This window comes from Hirundo rustica, chromosome 17, assembly GCF_015227805.2.
Source record: "Hirundo rustica isolate bHirRus1 chromosome 17, bHirRus1.pri.v3, whole genome shotgun sequence".
In the NCBI taxonomy this organism is placed as follows: Eukaryota; Metazoa; Chordata; class Aves; order Passeriformes; family Hirundinidae; genus Hirundo; species Hirundo rustica.
Window position 1 is genome coordinate 10,228,663 of NC_053466.1, and position 19,035 is coordinate 10,247,697.

Here is a 19,035-nt window from a genome sequence, read left to right on the forward strand (position 1 = left end):
ATTCTCAATAAAACCACACAAAACTTAGATTGTGCAGAAGTCCAAATTTTAACTTCTGCTACATCATTTTGACTTCTATTTCACCAAAAAAATTAGAATTTAGGATACACGTTTGTCTTGCTATAATGCAAGTTTACTTAACCCTACATGCTGAAAGTTAAGTCTATCCCCAAATTCATCCTAAGTTTGTTAAAAGAACTCACAAAATATTCTTACTAAAGGACAAGGAGAATAACTTGTTGGCCTACAGGTAATTCCTTGGCATTAATGCAGGTAGAAAAGGAGACAGGGGATAAAAACATGATTGTTTTGAAATATTAAAAGCACTATTTCTATGTAGCTTTGGCCTCCATATTCATGATCATTAACCCCTGAAATAGCCCTCTCTCAGCAGGTGCCAAGTTTGAAATCTCAGTCAGGGGATTATTATGATAGCCCCTTTCTTTCCTGCTGAAAGATTCCAACAAGAGAAGTTCCCTGACTGTTCTTACAGTGACACCTCAAGTGCCAGACTGACCATGACAGCAAATCTTAGATATTCAGCACTACTTTCAGCAGATATTGATAAGGTGTTTTTATTCCATTGTCATGAATGTCATGAATCCTCATCATTCAACATTTTTACTGTGAAGAACTGAAATGTCAAGTGATTAAAGCAGGATATACTAGGAGACTCAAGCAAGTCCAACATGTGTTTTACTAGTGAGCTAAACCCAGCTGAGCCCTTCTTCAGAAGCAAGGGACCAGTGCAGTGTCCAGAGCATACCCAAGAGGCCTTTAAATGAGAATTTCTCTACTCTACTCCAATTCTGACTCAGCTTCATTTGCAAAAATAAACACTGTTGACATGTCTCAAGAGCCAAAAGCATATTGAGAGCACCAGCGATTTCACATACCAGTTCCCACCCCCTTTTCCTTATCATCCCCCATGCTATGACTAATTCTATTTTTGAAGGTAAAACAAAGTGCATCCCTCCTCTTCATTAAGGTTTCACTGGGAAATCTTGTGAAACACTCACTTTCACCACCCAGTCGTTACCTTTGTCAGCTTTTCCTGCAGCTCCTGGATTTTGGCCTGCTGCTCTGTATTGATCTACAGTTAGATGAAAAAAGATGGAAGGAAAGAGTCAAAACCAAAGAGGAGAAGATGCTCTTTGCTTATGATACCATATTTAATTCACTTCTCAAAAATCTTGGTTTCTCCCCGTAATTCCAACAAACCAAAACACTCCTTGCCAAATCCATTCCCATTTTGCTAACTTCCTGTTGATTTAATATTTTGGCTACCAAGAAGATTGTTCAGTGTGAGAACACTCGATTCTTTTTGCTTTCCATTTGCTGTTCTTTCTGAGTAAAGAAAACCCTGATGTATGCCTAACCTTACTCCAAACTCAGATGACACATAACAGCCTGTCTTTGCCTGGCTTCTCAACATAATCCTTTAGGAACAGGTTATCCAGAGACAGCTTTATATCAAATCAGAGAGAACAGTGAATCACACCAAGATGTCTTAGAACATGAAATGAAAGGGAGTGGGGGCTGTGAGGCCGTGCATGCCACTGACTAGCCAAAGACTTTCTTGGTTTCTCGGCATAAAAGGAAGCAAAATCTAGGACGTTGAAGTAACATACCTTTTCCAGTTTGGAATACAACTCTCCTGCCTCATTTTTTCCTTGATCTTTAACCTGTAACTTAAATATAAAATACATGAAAATCTCAGGAAAAGCAAGGCTTCTATGCAGTCATCACCTCTTGCAATTTAAACACCAGCAGTTACACGAAGTATAAGTCACATCACGAAAAACACGGCGCGTTAGTTGTACGAACCACGCTAATCTTTGAAGGGCACACCCACAACTCGTGTGTGCATGTGTCAAACAGCACTAGATACTCCAGCAAGCCTCAGCCCCCTCTCCCGTGGAGCCTAAACTACCTTTTGCAGTTTGTTGTGGCATTCGGCAGCTTTACGTTTGAATTCCTCAGCTGCCAGGCGGGATTCCCTCAACTCCGACTCGTAGAGATCGCTGCGCCTGCGAGCTGAGATCAGATCCTCTTCCAGCTGATTCATCATCAGCCTCATTTCTTCTACTTGAGCTTGGTATTCCTGTAGTTGGGGTGGAAGGGAAGGAGAAGGGATTACAGTTTAGAGGCAATGGGGGCAAATGCTTGGAGCAGCAGATTCCAGAATACTGACTGCAGGCAACAGATGCATTTAAGAGCACGTAGAAGAAAGGAAAAGTACAAAATGAAACAGTAAAAACAAAATAAAGTAACATCCACGGTGTTCTGGTTTGAGTCTTGCCACTTTCAACTCAATACCTCAAAGTCAAAACATCGACTTTTTGAGAGTGCAGGAACACATACATAGAAATGATAGAAATTACTTACATTTCTAATTTCTGAAACAGAAATGTGCCTTTGAGTTGATGTCTCTACTAAATGCCCAGATGCTCCCTCAAGTCCTATTTTCTCAGGCTGATAACATGACAGTTATCACAGATCTGCACAGCGTGGGTAAAAGGAAAGAAGGAGAAGCAGAGGGGTAGCACACTGGCTTGCAGCTATCATCTACTTTCTCTCGACAGAGGTAAAAAGGATCACATTGCTCAGTGTGGGAGACTACCTAAAACCAAATATTATCTTAGATATACTATCTAAAACTCACACTGCTCATAGCAGCTATTTGCCTATACAGGCAGAAATAAAGATTCCCCATGTAGGAGACTACAAGACAGAGCATTTGGATGGGGAAGGTAGGAGAAGAAAAGAACATTTGAATTGACTATCTCAATGAGACTGGGAACCCAAAATGAGACTAACTCAAGAGATTGCTTCACATATCTTCACTGGAAGAATTTAATTATGTTTAGCATTTATTAGGTCCGGCAAGTATGCATTTCATAAAATAACTCTAACGCAAAAAGAAAAAAAAACACCAAAAAGCCCTCTCCAAAATCAAAGGGGTTTTTTATGAAAGTGAGAACAAGCAGAAAACATGCACATCAAGAGTTAGGAACAAAGATTGTGAAGGACTGACAGTGGGGGAGTCTATCTTTCTTTCCATTTTAATATCTTACAGTATGCCTGACTTCCCCCATATTCAGAAGAGTAACTGTCTCGTGACAGACTCAGGTTTGTCATCGCTCCCTCCAGACAGGCAGCTGCCTTCAGCTCCATCAGTGGCTCCATGAGCACTGACCCTGATGGCAGCCCCTCATCCTCCAGCATGGAGAGCTTCTGCAGATGTTGACAGAAGCCAGGCCTTTAGCAGATTGCTTTACTGTCCCTTACAGGGAGCAAAGAATGGCTCTTTGTAATCCCAAAACTGCTTCTCCGCTTTGTAAGGCAGACAGGGACCTACTCTTTCCAGTTTGTCTCCTGTGGAAGGATGATCTTATTTTCTTGCTGGAAAGAATTAGAGCTTTTTTCTAATAACTAAGCATGTATTAACGCAAATATTCTTTTCATACCAATGCATTTCTGAACAACAAAGGCAGAATGCTTTGAAGGAATAAATATTCTGCTCAGAAATCATAATTTGTTCAGACTTCCTAAAATACCGGGCTTTTATATCAGGAAACGCTTGACCAAAGAATTACAGGTATGACGATAGTTGCCACTGTGACAATGAGCAATTGGGAAGGGAGGAGAATGGGGAGGGAGAAAAGAAGAAAGAAGAGGAGATAATTAGTAATATTTCAGGTTTTCTTGTTTCATCACAACTGCAAGACTGTCTTTGAATAAGATCAGGTCAGAGGAACAGGCCACACCACTCAAGGCAATACAGAACAAATGTCTGGGATATGCATTGGTCAGAGTTTTAAAATAGCAAGAGGTATTTAAGCACAGGTTACTAGACAAGTTCAGGGCATGTGCCTGAAGCAAATCACATCAGGGAGCTACAAAGAAATGAGTGAGGCTTTCAAAAAATTACAAACTCTGATTTGTTGCAAGTCTGTCTGTTAGTACAGTTCTGTTACCCTGGTTTTTCTGAGTTTTTTATTAGCCTTTTGATTTTCATAAATGGAGTCAGATCTTTTAGTTACTGTAGAATATTAGAGCAGTTTTTCTACCTTTCCCACAGAAGTAATATAAACAAACCCTTTGTTTTTCATTCTTTGTCCTTTGTTTGCATATTTCTAGCCTGAAAACAATTGTAACTGACAATTCGTCTGGCCACTGAGGCTGAGGGGTGGAAACCCCAAAAAGCCAATCTTCTGCTAGACCCACAAATGTATAAAAGTAAAAGAATAAACAAAGGGGTCTCTTCTCTCTGCTCTTTCAGCTGGGAGCTGGACCAGAGGAACCTCTGCAAAAATCTCTTGTCTGCGTGTGATTTCTTTGTGTTTCACGGTAACACAGTTCTTCATCAAATAACGACCAGAGCACAGGTTTAGTTAAAACAAAAAAACAAAGCAAAACAAAAACCAAACACACGCCCCAAGCAAACAAAAAACCCCACAAACTCTTCTATCCAAGTACCTGAGGTTAAGTTGAACCTACAGCCTTGCCCTGAAAATATCAAACACCTAATTACTGGGTTTTGAAGATTCTGATTTGCTGTTGATTTGATTCATTCTCTCTCAAGCCTCAGGTCTCCAACAGCAAAACTCTAAGGGGCTCTTCCAATTCCCAGTTCTCTCTGATTTAAAAATCATGGTCCAAGTCTTAAATGGCCAAGATCCACCTGCTCATATGAGTCAGCAAAAATCTCTCAGCATACCTGGCTGCCAGGTTCTTGCACACGTGTTTCAGGGAGCTCAGAAGGCCACCATAGACATGAAAGTCTGCAGGATTCATTTGTTGAACTAAGCAGCTTCTCTATGTCATTGTGAATCTTTCACAAGCCAAATTAAGAGATTCTGGGACAAAGCGTTTGATTAAAAATGACTTGCATTATGTTTCCTCTGTTACATATGTCTGTACTGCCTAAGAATCTACGGATATTTAAAATCATCAAAAATGTTCCCCATTTCAGTATTTAAAGCAACTTTGCCAGCAAAGCAGCAGAAGAGAGAGCAGGGAGCTTTAGATCCCTTGTATTACATAAAACAACCACCCAGAAGAATGCTGGGGAAGTCTATGGAGGCCAACTACATCCAGAGGGTTGGGTTTGCATTTCATTACTTTTTACATAAGAGCTACTCATGTCTGGAGAATTATTACCAAGGTTTCTGGGCTTCCTTTTCTCAGAGACTTAGAAATGAGTCAGTTAACGTTTGTAAAGCGCTTTGAAGATGAAAACCAACAGATAATCACAAAGAATTGTTTGAATGCTATAGCAAATTTCAATTTCTTTTTCTCAATGCAGTATATGTTGCTGTTAATTCATAAAACTGAATGGGTTCTCCCTCACAACGAGCACATTTGTAAATGTTTTCTTTAATTTTGACTCTTTTAGTTTTAATGAGCAGCTATGTGAATTAATGAATTTTCAACATTCTTTGGGTGAAAAAGAAAATTATTAATTTTGACTTTGCAAACAGATCAAATCAGGAAAAGAACAGTTAGGCAACACACATTCTATTTAGAAATGCTATTAAGTATTTTAAATTGTAAGATAAAGGAGTAAATTAAAAAAAAAAAAAAAAAAAAAAAAAAACCACAAAATTCAGGTTAGCTCAGTTCTCTCCCAGGTGAAGATTCAATAAGATGTGAAATTTCTGTACCTTAACCATTTCAAATGGATAGGTCATCTCTAGTGCAACATGTTACTAAAGCATTACAACTTGCTGCTAAACTGATCGTATAGACAAAGTACTTTCAGGACTAGGAAAAGAAAAACGTGAAGTTTGGAGTTTGTGCTTACTTGCAAAATACACAAGTGCAATTTTGTTGCTTGCTGTATTGTTCAGGAGCCCCTGTGAAATCACACAGCTTGGGAGTTATCACAGCCTATCAACACCGAGCATAATCCTGGCACCAGAGCTAGAAAATGCCAAGAATGCCTGTTTGTGGGCAGCCACTCTGCTCCCCAAAGAAGCAGGAATACCTGTTCTTTGATCTCTTGCAGTTTTCGGCTTTGCTCTCTGATATCATGAAGTAGCTGTAGTGCCTTATCATCTTCCTGAGACACCTCCATCCGTGCCTGCTCCAGGCTTCGCTTTAAGCTCTGCAGAAAGCAAAATGTTCAATACATAGGCTTTGGTTTCTCAAATGGTGGTATAATGAAGATCTTTAGTTACACAAATGCCTCCTTGACTGCAGCGAGGCATCAAAAAAAAATGGAGGCACCAATGATGGAACCCTAATGAAATTCATGGCCAGTGCTGCTCCTGTCTGAACAGAAGCAGCCCATTTTACAAACACTGTTTACTCAGCTTAAATCTTAGTTCAAATCTCCACTTCCTCACATCAGGTTTAGAGACAAAAACCAAACACAGATCACAAAAGGCATCCATTATTGACAGCATATATCTATATTTTATCCAGCACTATTAATTCACAACCTAGATACAATCCTTCAACTTCATGTTACTTACATTTTTCTTGTTGCTGTTAAGTGAGTCAAATGCTTTAATCGTTGTTAAATTTCTATAAGGAACAGAAGAACTGAGTCTGTATCTCAGCACGTGCCTTACCTCCAAATTTAGAGTCACCAGTGGAGTGGTGCTCCTATTAACTGACTGTTATTCATCAATAGAAAGATACAAACTGAATTTTATTTCTTTACCTAGCAGCATTCAGTATAGGAAAATCACTTGGCCCCATTTAAAGATGTCCTTCCCAACAAACCAAGACATCAGAAATGGTTTTCAAATCTCTGGATCAGAGTATTAGCTGCATTACGTTTTTGTTCTTGGTACGAGAGAGGAAACATAATTGTGTATCTAACTGAAAATACAGAGACTATCAACTGGAATGAAAATAACTTCACTGGAATATTGCCAGTGACAACTGGGCAGACATTCCAGCTCTCATGAAAAATGATCTTTGAAGACATGGGTTACAGCCTCATTTTTATATTCTACCTGAATAATAGCACCTGTCCTAGACCCTCCCTGACACCGCTGGGGAACGGGGTCGGTCTGAACTCAGGACACCATAGATGGAGGCAACACCACTGCTTCCTAATCCTATTTGTTCTTGAAGATTTCTGTCTAGGCACTGATTAGGGCCCATCCTCTTCCGGCTAAGAAACCTTCAAGAAGCACAACCCAGGCATGTTCTAGCACAGCCAGTAAGACAAACATCACAAAGAGTTTCAGCAAGACCAGGACAGTAGTCACTCCTGCATGATCTAAGCACATGACCATGAAACAACATCTGAATAAAACTACCAATCAAGCTTTTGCAAACACTCCAGGGCTCCATGTTCAACAGATATCCTCTCACATAGTATTTTCTCTCCATCAAGTACCCCACTGAAAGCATGATGGAAGAGAAAGACAAAGACCACCAGATTTCAGGCCTTCAGAGCTGAAAGGACTGGTGTAAGGGCTCACACTGCATTCTGTGATATAGGTGGCCAGGTCCTGCTCCAGGAGGGATCGCTGGGTCTCAGAGGCTTTCAGTTCCACCTCCTTTTGGCTAAGTACAGCCTCCACCTCTGACACTCTCCGGTGCAACCGCGTCATTTCCTGCTCCATCTGCAATAAATATCAAGAGGTTATAAAGGGGGGCTTCAAAAGCTTTGTTAACTGCTACTTTCAGAGCTCTCTTTGTAAGGAATTTGTCTCCAAGAGACTTCTAGCTATGTTTCTCCAAATGGTGTTTAAATTCCGATACCATTGTCTCTGCTCCAGGAATGCACAGTTCTTCTTAAGGACAAAGCAGTAAGTCTAAGTCACCCCATTCATTCAAGCTGCTTGTTCATATTCAGTCATTCTTCGAACCCCAGTTAGCAAAGAAGACACAATCATTTTTCACCTGACTTGCAGAGATGGGTCACTTTAACCTTATCCCAAATCCATGCTGGACCAGAAGATGGTTTCCCCCCATCTCCTTGTCAGGAGCAAATGGTCAAATCCAGAACCGAGCAGGGAGAAAAGTAACGGAACTCTCATAAAAGTCTCAAAACCAGCAGTAAGTGTTAAAAGACTCCACCAGGTTCCCTTTATTGGAGCACAGCCACAGTTACAAGACGTTCACCATAAGCAGTGACGTGACAACAGTTATATAAGCAGGAGCTGATGAGTGAGGAAGAGCCCTCAGAACAGTACTGCTGTAATGTGTGTCTGATGAAGAGGCAGGGCCTGCAGGAAGAAGCAGTCGTCTGTGGCACGCTGAGAAAAGCACTGTTTAAAATCCAGCGCCGCTTCTTGTTAAGTTAAAAGTATCTACAGCAACAGCATGGCCTAAATTCATCTCCCTTTGTACTGGACAGGAAGCCACCTCTCTGAAGGAAAAGCACTTTGCCCACCACGAGTCTGGATGATCAGCAGCATCTGACAGATCCCTGGACATACAGTGGTTGCAGATTCCTGGAGCAATGGGTGTGGCCAATCGCATAAATAAATACCTTGTGACACTTGTCCTGGGCGTCTTGGAGTTCTTTGCTCTTGAGAAGAAGTGTCTTTTCCATGGAGCTGACCTTGGCTGGGGAATCCACACTTGAAAAAACAGATCTAAAAGAGCAAAGCCAAACAGCACATGAATATGGGCAAAAGGTACAGAAATCTGATTTACATGGCCTCTGTAAAGTCACTGGGTACTTACTTATTCCTGGATAAAAGAAATGTGATTGTGCAGCAATCACAGCCTAACAGCCATCATTGCAGATCAAACATGCCATAAAACCTAATGACGGTACATCATTATTAAATAATCCACGTGTACTTCTAGTTACAATATCAATATTTTCCATCAGTGGCTATGTCAGAGTCCAAAACAATAAATCACAGCAGCAGTTTTGCATGATTTGTAGGGATTTATAGGTGCAACAAAAACAGAGCACAAAGTCCACGTAACCATTTGGAAAGATAACAAATTTTCAGAGGAATGCATTTTATTTGGTACTTTATTTTTAAACAGGTTTTTAGATGATCATCAAATCCCTACACACTTCAATATGCACCACAGGAAGAAGAATTTAATATCCTTAGTTACATTCTGAGAATCAAAACTGAAACTTCCCTAACCCAATTCGTATGATCCCTACAAACCCAATCAATATCAATATGATTAGTCACACTGCAGAACTTCAGAGTTCCACTTAGAAGTATTTTTTTTCCTGAGACACAACTCTACTGTTCAAAGCAATTCAACTCCAAAAACCTGGAGAAAATATTTACTTGTTCTTAAGCTTTCTGTCTAATTAGGACTCAGCATTTAAGAACTTTACCATTCCTGTTAGTTTAAACTTATTTTAGAAAGTGATAGGAAGCCGCCTGATGTTTAGGAGCATATTTTTAGTGCTTTGCACAGTCTTAAATATGCAGCCCGCGACCAAAAAATTAAGTACACAAATCAAAACACAATTTTAAAAATCACGTTCTCCTTCGCATAAAATGATTCAGAACTAGAGACTCGAGCAGTTAATGATGGAAGCAGTGTTAACTGATAGATGAAAACGCAGCAGGACAATAAAGGTGCTAATAAAAGACCACACAGGCTGCCCACACGTTGCTTTCTGCTTCTCCTGGCCACAGTTTGGTGTGCAGCCAGTTATCCCCACGGAGAGAAAGGAGCTTTGAGCAGCTCTCTGCACAGAGCCAGACACCCACACACAGCAGCACAGGCTCCTCTCAACACCAAGGAAAGTTTCATTCCATCACCACCATTTTCTGAGAAAAATCTACTCCTCAATCCAACAGGATATGCAGCAGAGGCACATAAAGATCTACATGGATTTTTACAAAAATGCAGCAACATTTCTGTATCAAACAGATCTTCAGCACCACCACCCTGAGCAGTGATTAGGAAATGCTGTTCTAATATCAGCAAACAAGCACAGCAAAATCCACCAATGCTGCCTTGAAAGGTCAGATATGAATATATCTCTTCAGAAACCTGATAGGGAAAAACTTAGAAGAAAGAATCCTGCATGTCAATGATAGAGATATGATCAGGACTTACTAAAAAAAAAAAAAAAAAAGTTTAAAATTAATGCTGTTATACAGCATTCCTTTAGCCCTGGTCCAATCAATCCGATCCGTCAAATTACCATATTTAAAAATCAATTTATAAAGCGTGTCTATACTCCTACAGAGAAAAAGCAACCATCTGAGAAAGATGCATATTAAATCCCATAACAGCTGGGTGTACAAACAAGGCTAAAAATGAATAGTTGAGAAAAGCAGTCTAAAAATACAAATTAAACCTCACATTAACTAAAAAAGACACTAAGGAATCTGCTTTCAAATGTTAATCAAATATATGTAAATAGCTGCAAATATGTACTGAGACAAATCTGAAAATCTTCTTATAATAAAAATTTAGTTTTACAGGTCTGAGCTGTATTGGCTAGAGCAATCTTTTTTTTAATTCTAGTTTCAACCTTAACCATCACTTTTTTACTTCCATTTTTTTCAGATCTGAGGCATTACCTAAGAAAACTCTAGCCAGTTCTCACAGAGCTGGTTTTATTTGTGTCTTCTATTCCACCTCCCCAAAGGAGCCAATCTCATTTGTCATTTTGGCTTGTTTATTTTATTTGCTATTAAAAGAATCAGAGCCTAATATTACAGGCAATATTTTGTATTTCAAAAATTTCTCATGGTGAGCCAGCTGAAAGCATCCCCAGGCACAAACAGGAGGGATTCAGGGAAGAAATGAAGAGCTCTGCAAGAGGTAGGTGATTCAGCGAGGTGGGATGGGATTGGGGTGGGATTGGGGTGGGATTGGGGTGGGATTGGACACAGGAGACTGCCCTAGTCTGGATTTCATGTGGTGACTGCAGAGGGAGCTGCTCCTCAGGGTTGGTGTTGGCTTTGTAAGGGGAGAGAAGGCTGCAGACACAACTACAATCTTTCTTCCTTATCCCTGTCCAAAGTGAGGAAGAAATTCCTTAAAAATCTATGTGGTGCTGGTGACAAGATGATTTTCCATGGACACAGTACATCTTATCCCCAAGGGAAGCTGATCTCAGTTAGCACTGGACACACAGTTTTTAGGAGACATGCTCTCCCAGTAATTCTTTCCTGTGTACAAATTGTATTTGAACAACTTCCTGAACATCCATACAACCTTCAAAGTATCAGAAAGGGGCAGACAGAGGAAATCAAAAAAAATGGAATACTGGCTAATCTAATAAGCCTTGTCATGGTGATAGAAGCTATCAACAGAGCATGACAAGGTGCAAAATACCCACATTTCTGGGGCACTTATATTCTTCCTCAGTCAGCAACATTGCAGAAATTAAACACATACAATCCAACATCAAAAGCTATGATGCAAGGCTATCGTTCAGGCTGGGACCATCTCAGAGTATTTCATTTAATTAACTGCTACATCTGGATCAATTCTCTTAGTACAACAGAGCAGTTTCTGCTATTTCCTCTCAAGTGTGAAAAAAAAGATTAACAAAAGGTAACCAGTTCCATCAACAAGAAAATTGCAATAGAAGATTTAAAAAAACCCCAAAGCCAAGTCTAGAGCACCAAGCTCTCACAGCACTGGCTGTGCCAATTTACTTTCCAGAGAAGCAGTGCCTGCATGACTAAAAGCCAAGTTAACTGAGAGCTGACTAGTGATTTCACAGCTAGATCAGCAGCAGCCTCAACCAGCAGGATGAGCAGAAATGGTGCTGCTTGTGTAAAAGCTCCTCCAGTCCTAATGTGGCTGAGATGAAGTAATTGGCATTGGCACAGGAAATGCTCTGAGCTGATTCTTGGTATCCAGCTCGTACCTTGTGCATCCCATCACTCCTTGTAACTTCCTGTGTCCTTTTGTGCCACTGTCCTAAACCCCCAACTCACCTGTGCTTCTTCCTTCTCACAACGATGGGCACCATCTGTCCTAATCCTGGCCCCCACACAACGTGCTGATAATCTCATCCCCCATCCCTCATGCTCTATTCTTTTTAGCATTATACTCATCTGTACCTTCCGCCCCCTCGTAAATGCTTGCTCAGGCCTAAAAAAAAACCAACCAAAAACAAACAGTGATACCATCAATCTGTGAACAGAGCTCGCTGAAGCAAAGCATATTTTTGGTATGCTCATCCTGTGCTTCCTCTTTCATCTATCTTTGGTGAAAGAGCTTACCAGAACCCAACAAACTGTTGGAAGAAATCAGCAGAAATCCTTCTTTTTGGAGGAATGGCCCATTTTAACTCTCAGTATTTTATAATGACAGTCACGAATCCATATCAAATTTTTAAATTAAAAACCCCGGTAACCCAAAACAAAACCCCAGAAAACTTGAGGAGCATCACTTCTTAGGACCTTACAGAGAGAACATAGGCAGGCAAAAATTTGCATAATAAATTATTTTTAATTAGGCACTTATTTTTTATTAAGTGTTTTGGTATATTTTATTTGGTACTTATTTTTATTAGGCAGTAATTTTATTAGCTATTTGTTTTTATTAGGCAGTTTGGTATATTTGGTTGGCCCCGGATTTATAACATTTTTCTTATGCTTCTGCTGGTCACCTACAAAGTACAAGAAAAATTTTCCTTCACCACTTGATGCATATTTTTGGCAGCTAAGGGGTTCTGTCACTTGTTCTAAGCACTGGAGATCAGCCATGGTTAGGGACAGGAAGCAAGGTGGGGCTGGCTTTTAATGGAATTAAACCCTTGGTTGCCTCTTATCTTGTCACAGCCACACGCTTGCAGCCAAACCAGCAGCCAGATTTGCAGTCAGACACACTCTTCCCCCCCACATCCAGAATTCAGAGGCCATGATGAGAGAAGGAGTTAGCTGGTCCTTCTCTGCAGCCCCAGCCCAGCTCTCCTAAGAGCAGATTCACTTAAACCCTTTGCTAGTACAGGACCCCATGATTTAAACAATGCCCTTGATTTCTCCTGATTGCTTCTTATGACACATTATTGCTGTGCCTTTTGCATTTTTGTTGAATCTCACATTTGGTAGAGAGACACAGATTCTTCTCAAATCTCATGGTGTGGGGCAGCAGACAGAGCACTGTAATTCAACAGACCCTTCTAAACTACACCCCAACCATGAAAAGTTCTGGCAACAGGTCTAAGTGACCTGGGCAAAACCTTCTAGCCCAAAGTCATTGGGAGAGTGGAAAAAGAGAACTTCTGTTATCCTTCTTCTGTCCTCCTTCTTTAGCTGCTTCTTCTCTGAAGTATTTGAAATTCCCAGCTCAGCCCTAGCTTCTTACTGTCCAGTGGACAAGGGCAAGAGCATAACCCTCACCTTCACAGCTTGACAGCCTCCAGATTAGAAGTGCAGAAAGTTTCAAGGACCTCATCACTGGCACTCTGCAGTTGCCTGGCCTTACTGTGAGCAGCACTACAGGATTTGTGCTGCAGACAGGAAAACAGATCTGCATCACTTAGCAACCATAAGGTTAGACTTTCACAGGAAAAGATTTTTTTTAAAAAAAAAAAACATTCTGGACTGATAAACTTCATGATTTAGGACCTTCCAGGGAAGGCATCCCAAGATTCACAACAGATAAGCCCCCTCCATGCTTTACTATTCTTCATCTAAAAATTTGATTTTCAAGGCAGTGTGGACAGAAACAGTACTGTATTTCCTCAAGTAAAACATACACCAGACAATATTTTACGAGTAAGAAGTTATCTTTGTGACCCATTTGCAGTGGTATTGAGAATAAACTAATCACTGCATTATTTAAATACAGGTATTTTAAAGTCTTCATAACGGCTTTGCCACACTTAAATCACCTTCTTAGAACAAAATGCAAGTATTTACTGCTAAAAATAAGTGCATTAATCAATATCTCACTCAAGAACAAAAAAAACATTACGATCTGCTCATATTAAAATTATTTTGGGAAAAATGAAATATAAGATGACTTTCTGTTCCAGTTTAAGAAAAAACAGGCCACACCAAACAGAAATTTTACTTCAGTCAGAATTTCTGCAGAGGACATTAATCTCAATACTCATTTGCTATACCTCTCCTCACCTATTCCCAAAATTCCAATGTAACTTCCATACGCATTTTCAGTGCCAGCTCCACAGAGAAAGCACCCCAGCCCATTTGCTACAGCTCTCTCAGCCTCCAGCACAGTTACACCACTGTTCTGAGTCTTTACCCCACACTCCTCTTCAGTTCTGGCCCTGGGCCCAATTACATGCATGTTTTTATCACACATATATGGTCTCTGTGGAGGGTTTTCTGACTGTTACCTGAATGGCCACATAGGTACACGGACTGCAGTTCCCCAGGCAGACAAGATAACAGCTGAAGTTATCTCACTCCTAAATTAAGACAGATTTTAACCCCAGGTATCTACAGATCTAACATTCCATCCTGCTGACAGTATTAGATCATTTCACTGAAAGAATACTTTCTGGGGTTTTATATCCTCTCCCTTCCTTCCTCTTTTGCCATAAAAGCAACTCTGCTGAGGAGGGAAGCCAAAGATTCCCTTTTTATTTCTGGCATAACCATCATATAACCTTGATTTACGGCGTGAGCAAGATCAAAGATGTCAACAGTATCACCAAATTCTGTGACAAGCTTACTGCAGAGCAACTATCACAACCAATATGACACAAAATGAAACTCAATTAAGACAGATTGACAAGGAAGTCCCTGAAGGGAGCAAACCAGCAGCAGGGAATGAGGGTTGACATGAAAATACAGTGCATTGAGCCACTAACCCAGCCAAAGCCACTGCGTTCCTGAGAGGCCTCCTGGTCCTGAGCTATGGACTTCCCAACTTAACACACTGCACTAACACTTTTTCAATAGCTCTGTCATCAGAAACCACCCACCCACTACGTCAAATGGTTTATATCACCACATCAAATTGTTTATATTCTTCTTTTCCTCTGACTTCATTCTCTCAGAAATCATGTTTTCTTTCCATTGAAAACCATCTCTCTGAGGTCTTTACATCCCTCCACACACACAGCCACCGCATATTTTATCTGAATCTCCAGTGTCCGAACACACAACACAGCAATGTCCAGTCCTCCTGTTAAACTTGACCCAGCAGCACAGAGCCAGCTGCCATGCAGCTCCTTCCCTTGCTCACTGACCCATCACTGCACATTCCCAGGTTAGTGGAGCTCCTTTTCTATGGATCACTGATTCAGCCTTACACATTCCCAGCACTTGGTGCCCACTCTCTGACCCAATAAAATAACACCATCCCCTTTTTCCATCTCTGAACTCCTCAGTATTCTCCTCCTTGCAGGGATCTGCAGTACCAGAAATGCAATCACCTACTGCTCCCTGCTTAACAGCAACAACTAATTCAAACTATTTGAACTACAATTTTAATAATAACTGGTTTAGAATGACTCTTTCCATCCCATTTCCTCCCCCTCATCCCAGAAATAATCAGAGAACCGTAGGACATGCACAAGACACACCAGCAACAGATAAAGCCCGAATCTGGCAGCTTCTCTACAGCAGAGTACAGGTCAGTTAAAACACCTTTTCCTCACACACACACACACAAACCATCCTCTCTGTAACAAACCTTCCCATTTTTCCAGCAGTCCTATCCACCTGAGCAATAATTTCTACTTACTCTGATCTGAGTATCCCCAAAGCCTTGATGAATGAAAACCCCACAAACGGCAAATCTTCCCCCGAGAATCCTGCTGGGTTCAACTGGCGCGTAGAGGATAAAACCCGCGAATTCTTCTCTGGTTCATCAAAATTTGAGGTGTCATCATCAGACTTGAGAGTAGGAACGAAGGGGGGAGGAGCTGGTAGAAAAAAAAAGCAAGAAGAAAAGATAAAATTCAGCTACAGTTCACTCTGCAACAGTCCCACTCATTCAGTGCTTGCAATGGCACTGCAGCTCCTGCTTTTAATCTTGCTAACACAAGCAGACTGAGCTGCTGCTCTCAAAGCGTATTACAGCAACAAGAGATTAACCCCTGAGCTGCCAACATGGCTACCACTCTGCAGGCACAGCATCTCCCACACTGATCAAACTGGGATTGAGCTTGGGCATTGGAGATTCTGGGGTCTGGGGTTTTTTCAGGTTAAGATGTTGGGGTTTTTTTAATACATAAATAATAAAATCAAAGCACCAGGCTAAGAGAATCATTACTGTAATATAGCCAGAAGCCTGTCAATTCTGATTCATCTCAAAAAGGAAAATGTCTCCAACCTGTCCAATTAGTGACACTACCTGAGAAAGAAGCCCCGATGCTGTGCTAGTCAGCTAAGGGATATATCTTACCCTTCAACACTAACAAGAATCTTCCCAGCATGGGTTTCTAATCAACAGCAAACTGGTCTTTTCTCCTGGAAGGGTCTAATAAACTACAGCTACTAAAAATTCACTGGTCTTTAGGAAAAGAAGATTGATTTTATTTCTCTAAAGGAGCTTGCTTAAGATCTGGAACTCTTGCCGGGACACCACTGCAGTCTGGCTCTGATACAATCAGCTCTGAAGAGAGGTATAAATAGCAGGAATTACAATGTATTTCTTACTATAATTTCTAAATTGGTACCACTTAACTTGCTAAGCAGTTGTTTAATTTCAGATGATTTTCTCGTGCTCGCTTCAGTTTAATTAACCTAAGGAACAAAAGGACAAGTTCTCGGTGATGTGCAGCACCCGAGCTACCTGCTGGCTTGGCTACGTGTGGGAAAGGAACGAATGCAGAAGCCCTGCTGTGCAATCCCAACCTCATTAAATCACGTTTCCTAACGTTTATTTATTTATTTCATCACTCGGGTCCCCCCTCACTGCAACTCTGAGATTAGCAAAGGAGAGAGACAGCTCCTCAGCCAGCAGCGAGAACAGCCCCTTGTCAGCAGCTGATGGAAGTGGAGTGTGCTAAAACCGTTACCATGGATCCAGTATGGATCTCCCGTAGCTGAAGGGCTGAAGAGGACTGAAGGACCGGGAACAAACATCCCAACCCCTGCAGTGCAGGCTCCCTGCTCCCCAGTGCCCGCATGCCGGCTTTGACCCTGCCTGCCTGCAGCGTGACAGACGCTGCTGCCCGTCAGCGGCAGGGGCACAGCGCGGCACGGCTGGAGGCGCTGGCTCCCTCTAGGCTGCCAAAGCCTTCCACTGCCGCCTTTAACTCTCCATCCCCTCGCTGGAACTACCCACCAGACCAGCATGAACAGCCAAAATAAAACAAGGTATCTGTCTGCAGGCTGCCAAATCCCAGCTACACGCGCAGGCTTTGGTAGCGGCTCCCCGAAGAGCCATCCTGACGCTGCTCCCAAGCAGGGAAGTGAGAAGAAATTCCATGAAGCAGCTGCTGTTCACGTACAGTAGTTCCAAGTACATTAGAATGAGATAAATGGGGAAGACATACAAATTAAATAGGTTCTGTAGTAAGCAGTTTCAGACTACTGGAGCTTACCAGCTCCAGAACATTTAAATTTATGTCAGTATCATGAATTTATTAATTTCTTCTATTTTACCAGTTATAATAAAAATATGTAACATGATGATGATATTTATGCACCATAAACACAATTTTGAAATACAGATTGTTGATTGGGATATGTATTTCCTTTTAAAAATCACTTAATGTCAGGATAATGTCCAGCTACTCTTACATATACTCTTAATGATTAAAATTAGAGAAGTAACAGAAAAGAATTTTTAAGAATATCATCTTTAATGCAAAGATAAGCCCAAAGTTGTAATTAATTTACAGCAGAGGAGGATCAGTTCAGGATTAGTATTTTTTTAGTTTCAGGATCTTTGCTGAAAGAACTCTGCGCTTTTTCTCACAGAAAGGGCTTGCTGTGGGATTTTTAAGGCAGATACTGTCTATGAGGTAAAGTGATAGAGAAAACAGCAAATTCTTCACTTCATCTACAAAAGTCTAGAATGTTTTTAAAGAGGTAACAAAAACCAACTTAGCTGCTTTTTTATAATCGTACGAGCACCTTGTTCTGTACTCCCCAGAGCGTGATAGATAACTTCATCTCAGAGGTCTAGAGCCTTACGTCCCACCAGAAACTAGCAAAGAAAATCCTAAGAGTCATCTTCAAGCCCTTGCAATTAAACAGAAAGTTGATCCTCTTACCAACAAGAATTGCTACTCAAACCACTCAAAATGTCATTTAGCTGTGCACACACATAAAAAGATGAAAAAGCACTCAGTGGGGGAACAACAGATGCACAAAGGTAAAACTGAATGTGAGACAGAGAAACCTTTGGGGCTGGTGGGAAACTAGTTTAAGGAGCACAAGGTTTTACACTACAGCTTCCTCTGATGTTTAATAAAATATGAGAACAAAGAAGAGAAATTGTGAATGCTAGATTAAAAAACAATGAAAAAATCCATGACTAACAGTCCAAAATCTCGGCAACCCTGCAGTATAATTTTGTTACTACTTTTGTTGCTACTATTTGTATCAAGAAATAGTAGCAACTAAAGACAAAACTTGCAACAGTCATTCCACAAAAACACCTCTAGATGTTAAGTAGTCCTTAATTTGTCAACAGTGACTGAAAATGAGAAGCTGAACTTCTGAAGAAGATTCAGCATGTTGGAGGGAAAAAAAAAATCACTTAGGGGTAAGAGGGAATAACTTAAAAAAACAAAAGCTAGATCTACTCTGTCTGATGTTGCTAATTATTTAGAAGCTTCTTCATAGATTTTTATTCCTCTGATTAAGGAGTTCTTTATCTGATGTCCAAAACACCCATAGAATAAACAGAGTAATCTTGTAAAATCAAGCTAAAACAGACAAGCAATTTTGTTCTCAAGTGTGGTCACATGATGGCACAATCTCTAGTTATTATTTCTTGCTTAAAAATCAGAAAGGTGTCACACAACTACAGCATTTTGAGAACAGGATGAAGACTGGTGAACACAAATACAGTCTTGTGCTCATCAACTGCTTCTTTAAAAGGAAGGATCCTTCAGCAGAGGTCAAGATAAGGAATATATGTGAGCACCATGCCATCACACCTGACCAGGAGACAAATTTGCACTTTTCTCAGGCTCATCCAAAAGGGAGGCAAAAGTATTATTCAAAAGGACAGTAA

General features: G+C 40.8%; 1 protein-coding gene across 11 annotated transcripts in view; it reads right to left on the reverse strand.

The window, feature by feature from the left end:
- The window catches only part of CIT (citron rho-interacting serine/threonine kinase), a 68,084-nt gene that overhangs the window by 37,457 nt on the left and 11,592 nt on the right, over window positions 1–19,035 (reverse strand). For 7 of the 11 annotated variants that reach the window (XM_040080716.1, XM_040080712.2, XM_040080713.1 and 4 more), the window contains exons 10-16: window positions 15,586–15,766; window positions 8,462–8,567; window positions 7,446–7,589; window positions 5,993–6,112; window positions 1,934–2,104; window positions 1,632–1,691; window positions 1,040–1,093 (exon numbers count right to left, since the gene is read on the reverse strand). In XM_040080716.1, coding sequence (XP_039936650.1) covers window positions 1,040–1,093; window positions 1,632–1,691; window positions 1,934–2,104; window positions 5,993–6,112; window positions 7,446–7,589; window positions 8,462–8,567; window positions 15,586–15,766 — 836 coding nt within the window. The remainder of the gene's footprint in view (window positions 1–1,039; window positions 1,094–1,631; window positions 1,692–1,933; window positions 2,105–5,992; window positions 6,113–7,445; window positions 7,590–8,461; window positions 8,568–15,585; window positions 15,767–19,035) is intronic. The other 4 variants (XM_040080710.1, XM_040080718.1, XM_058422787.1 and 1 more) reach the window with 1 other exon arrangement.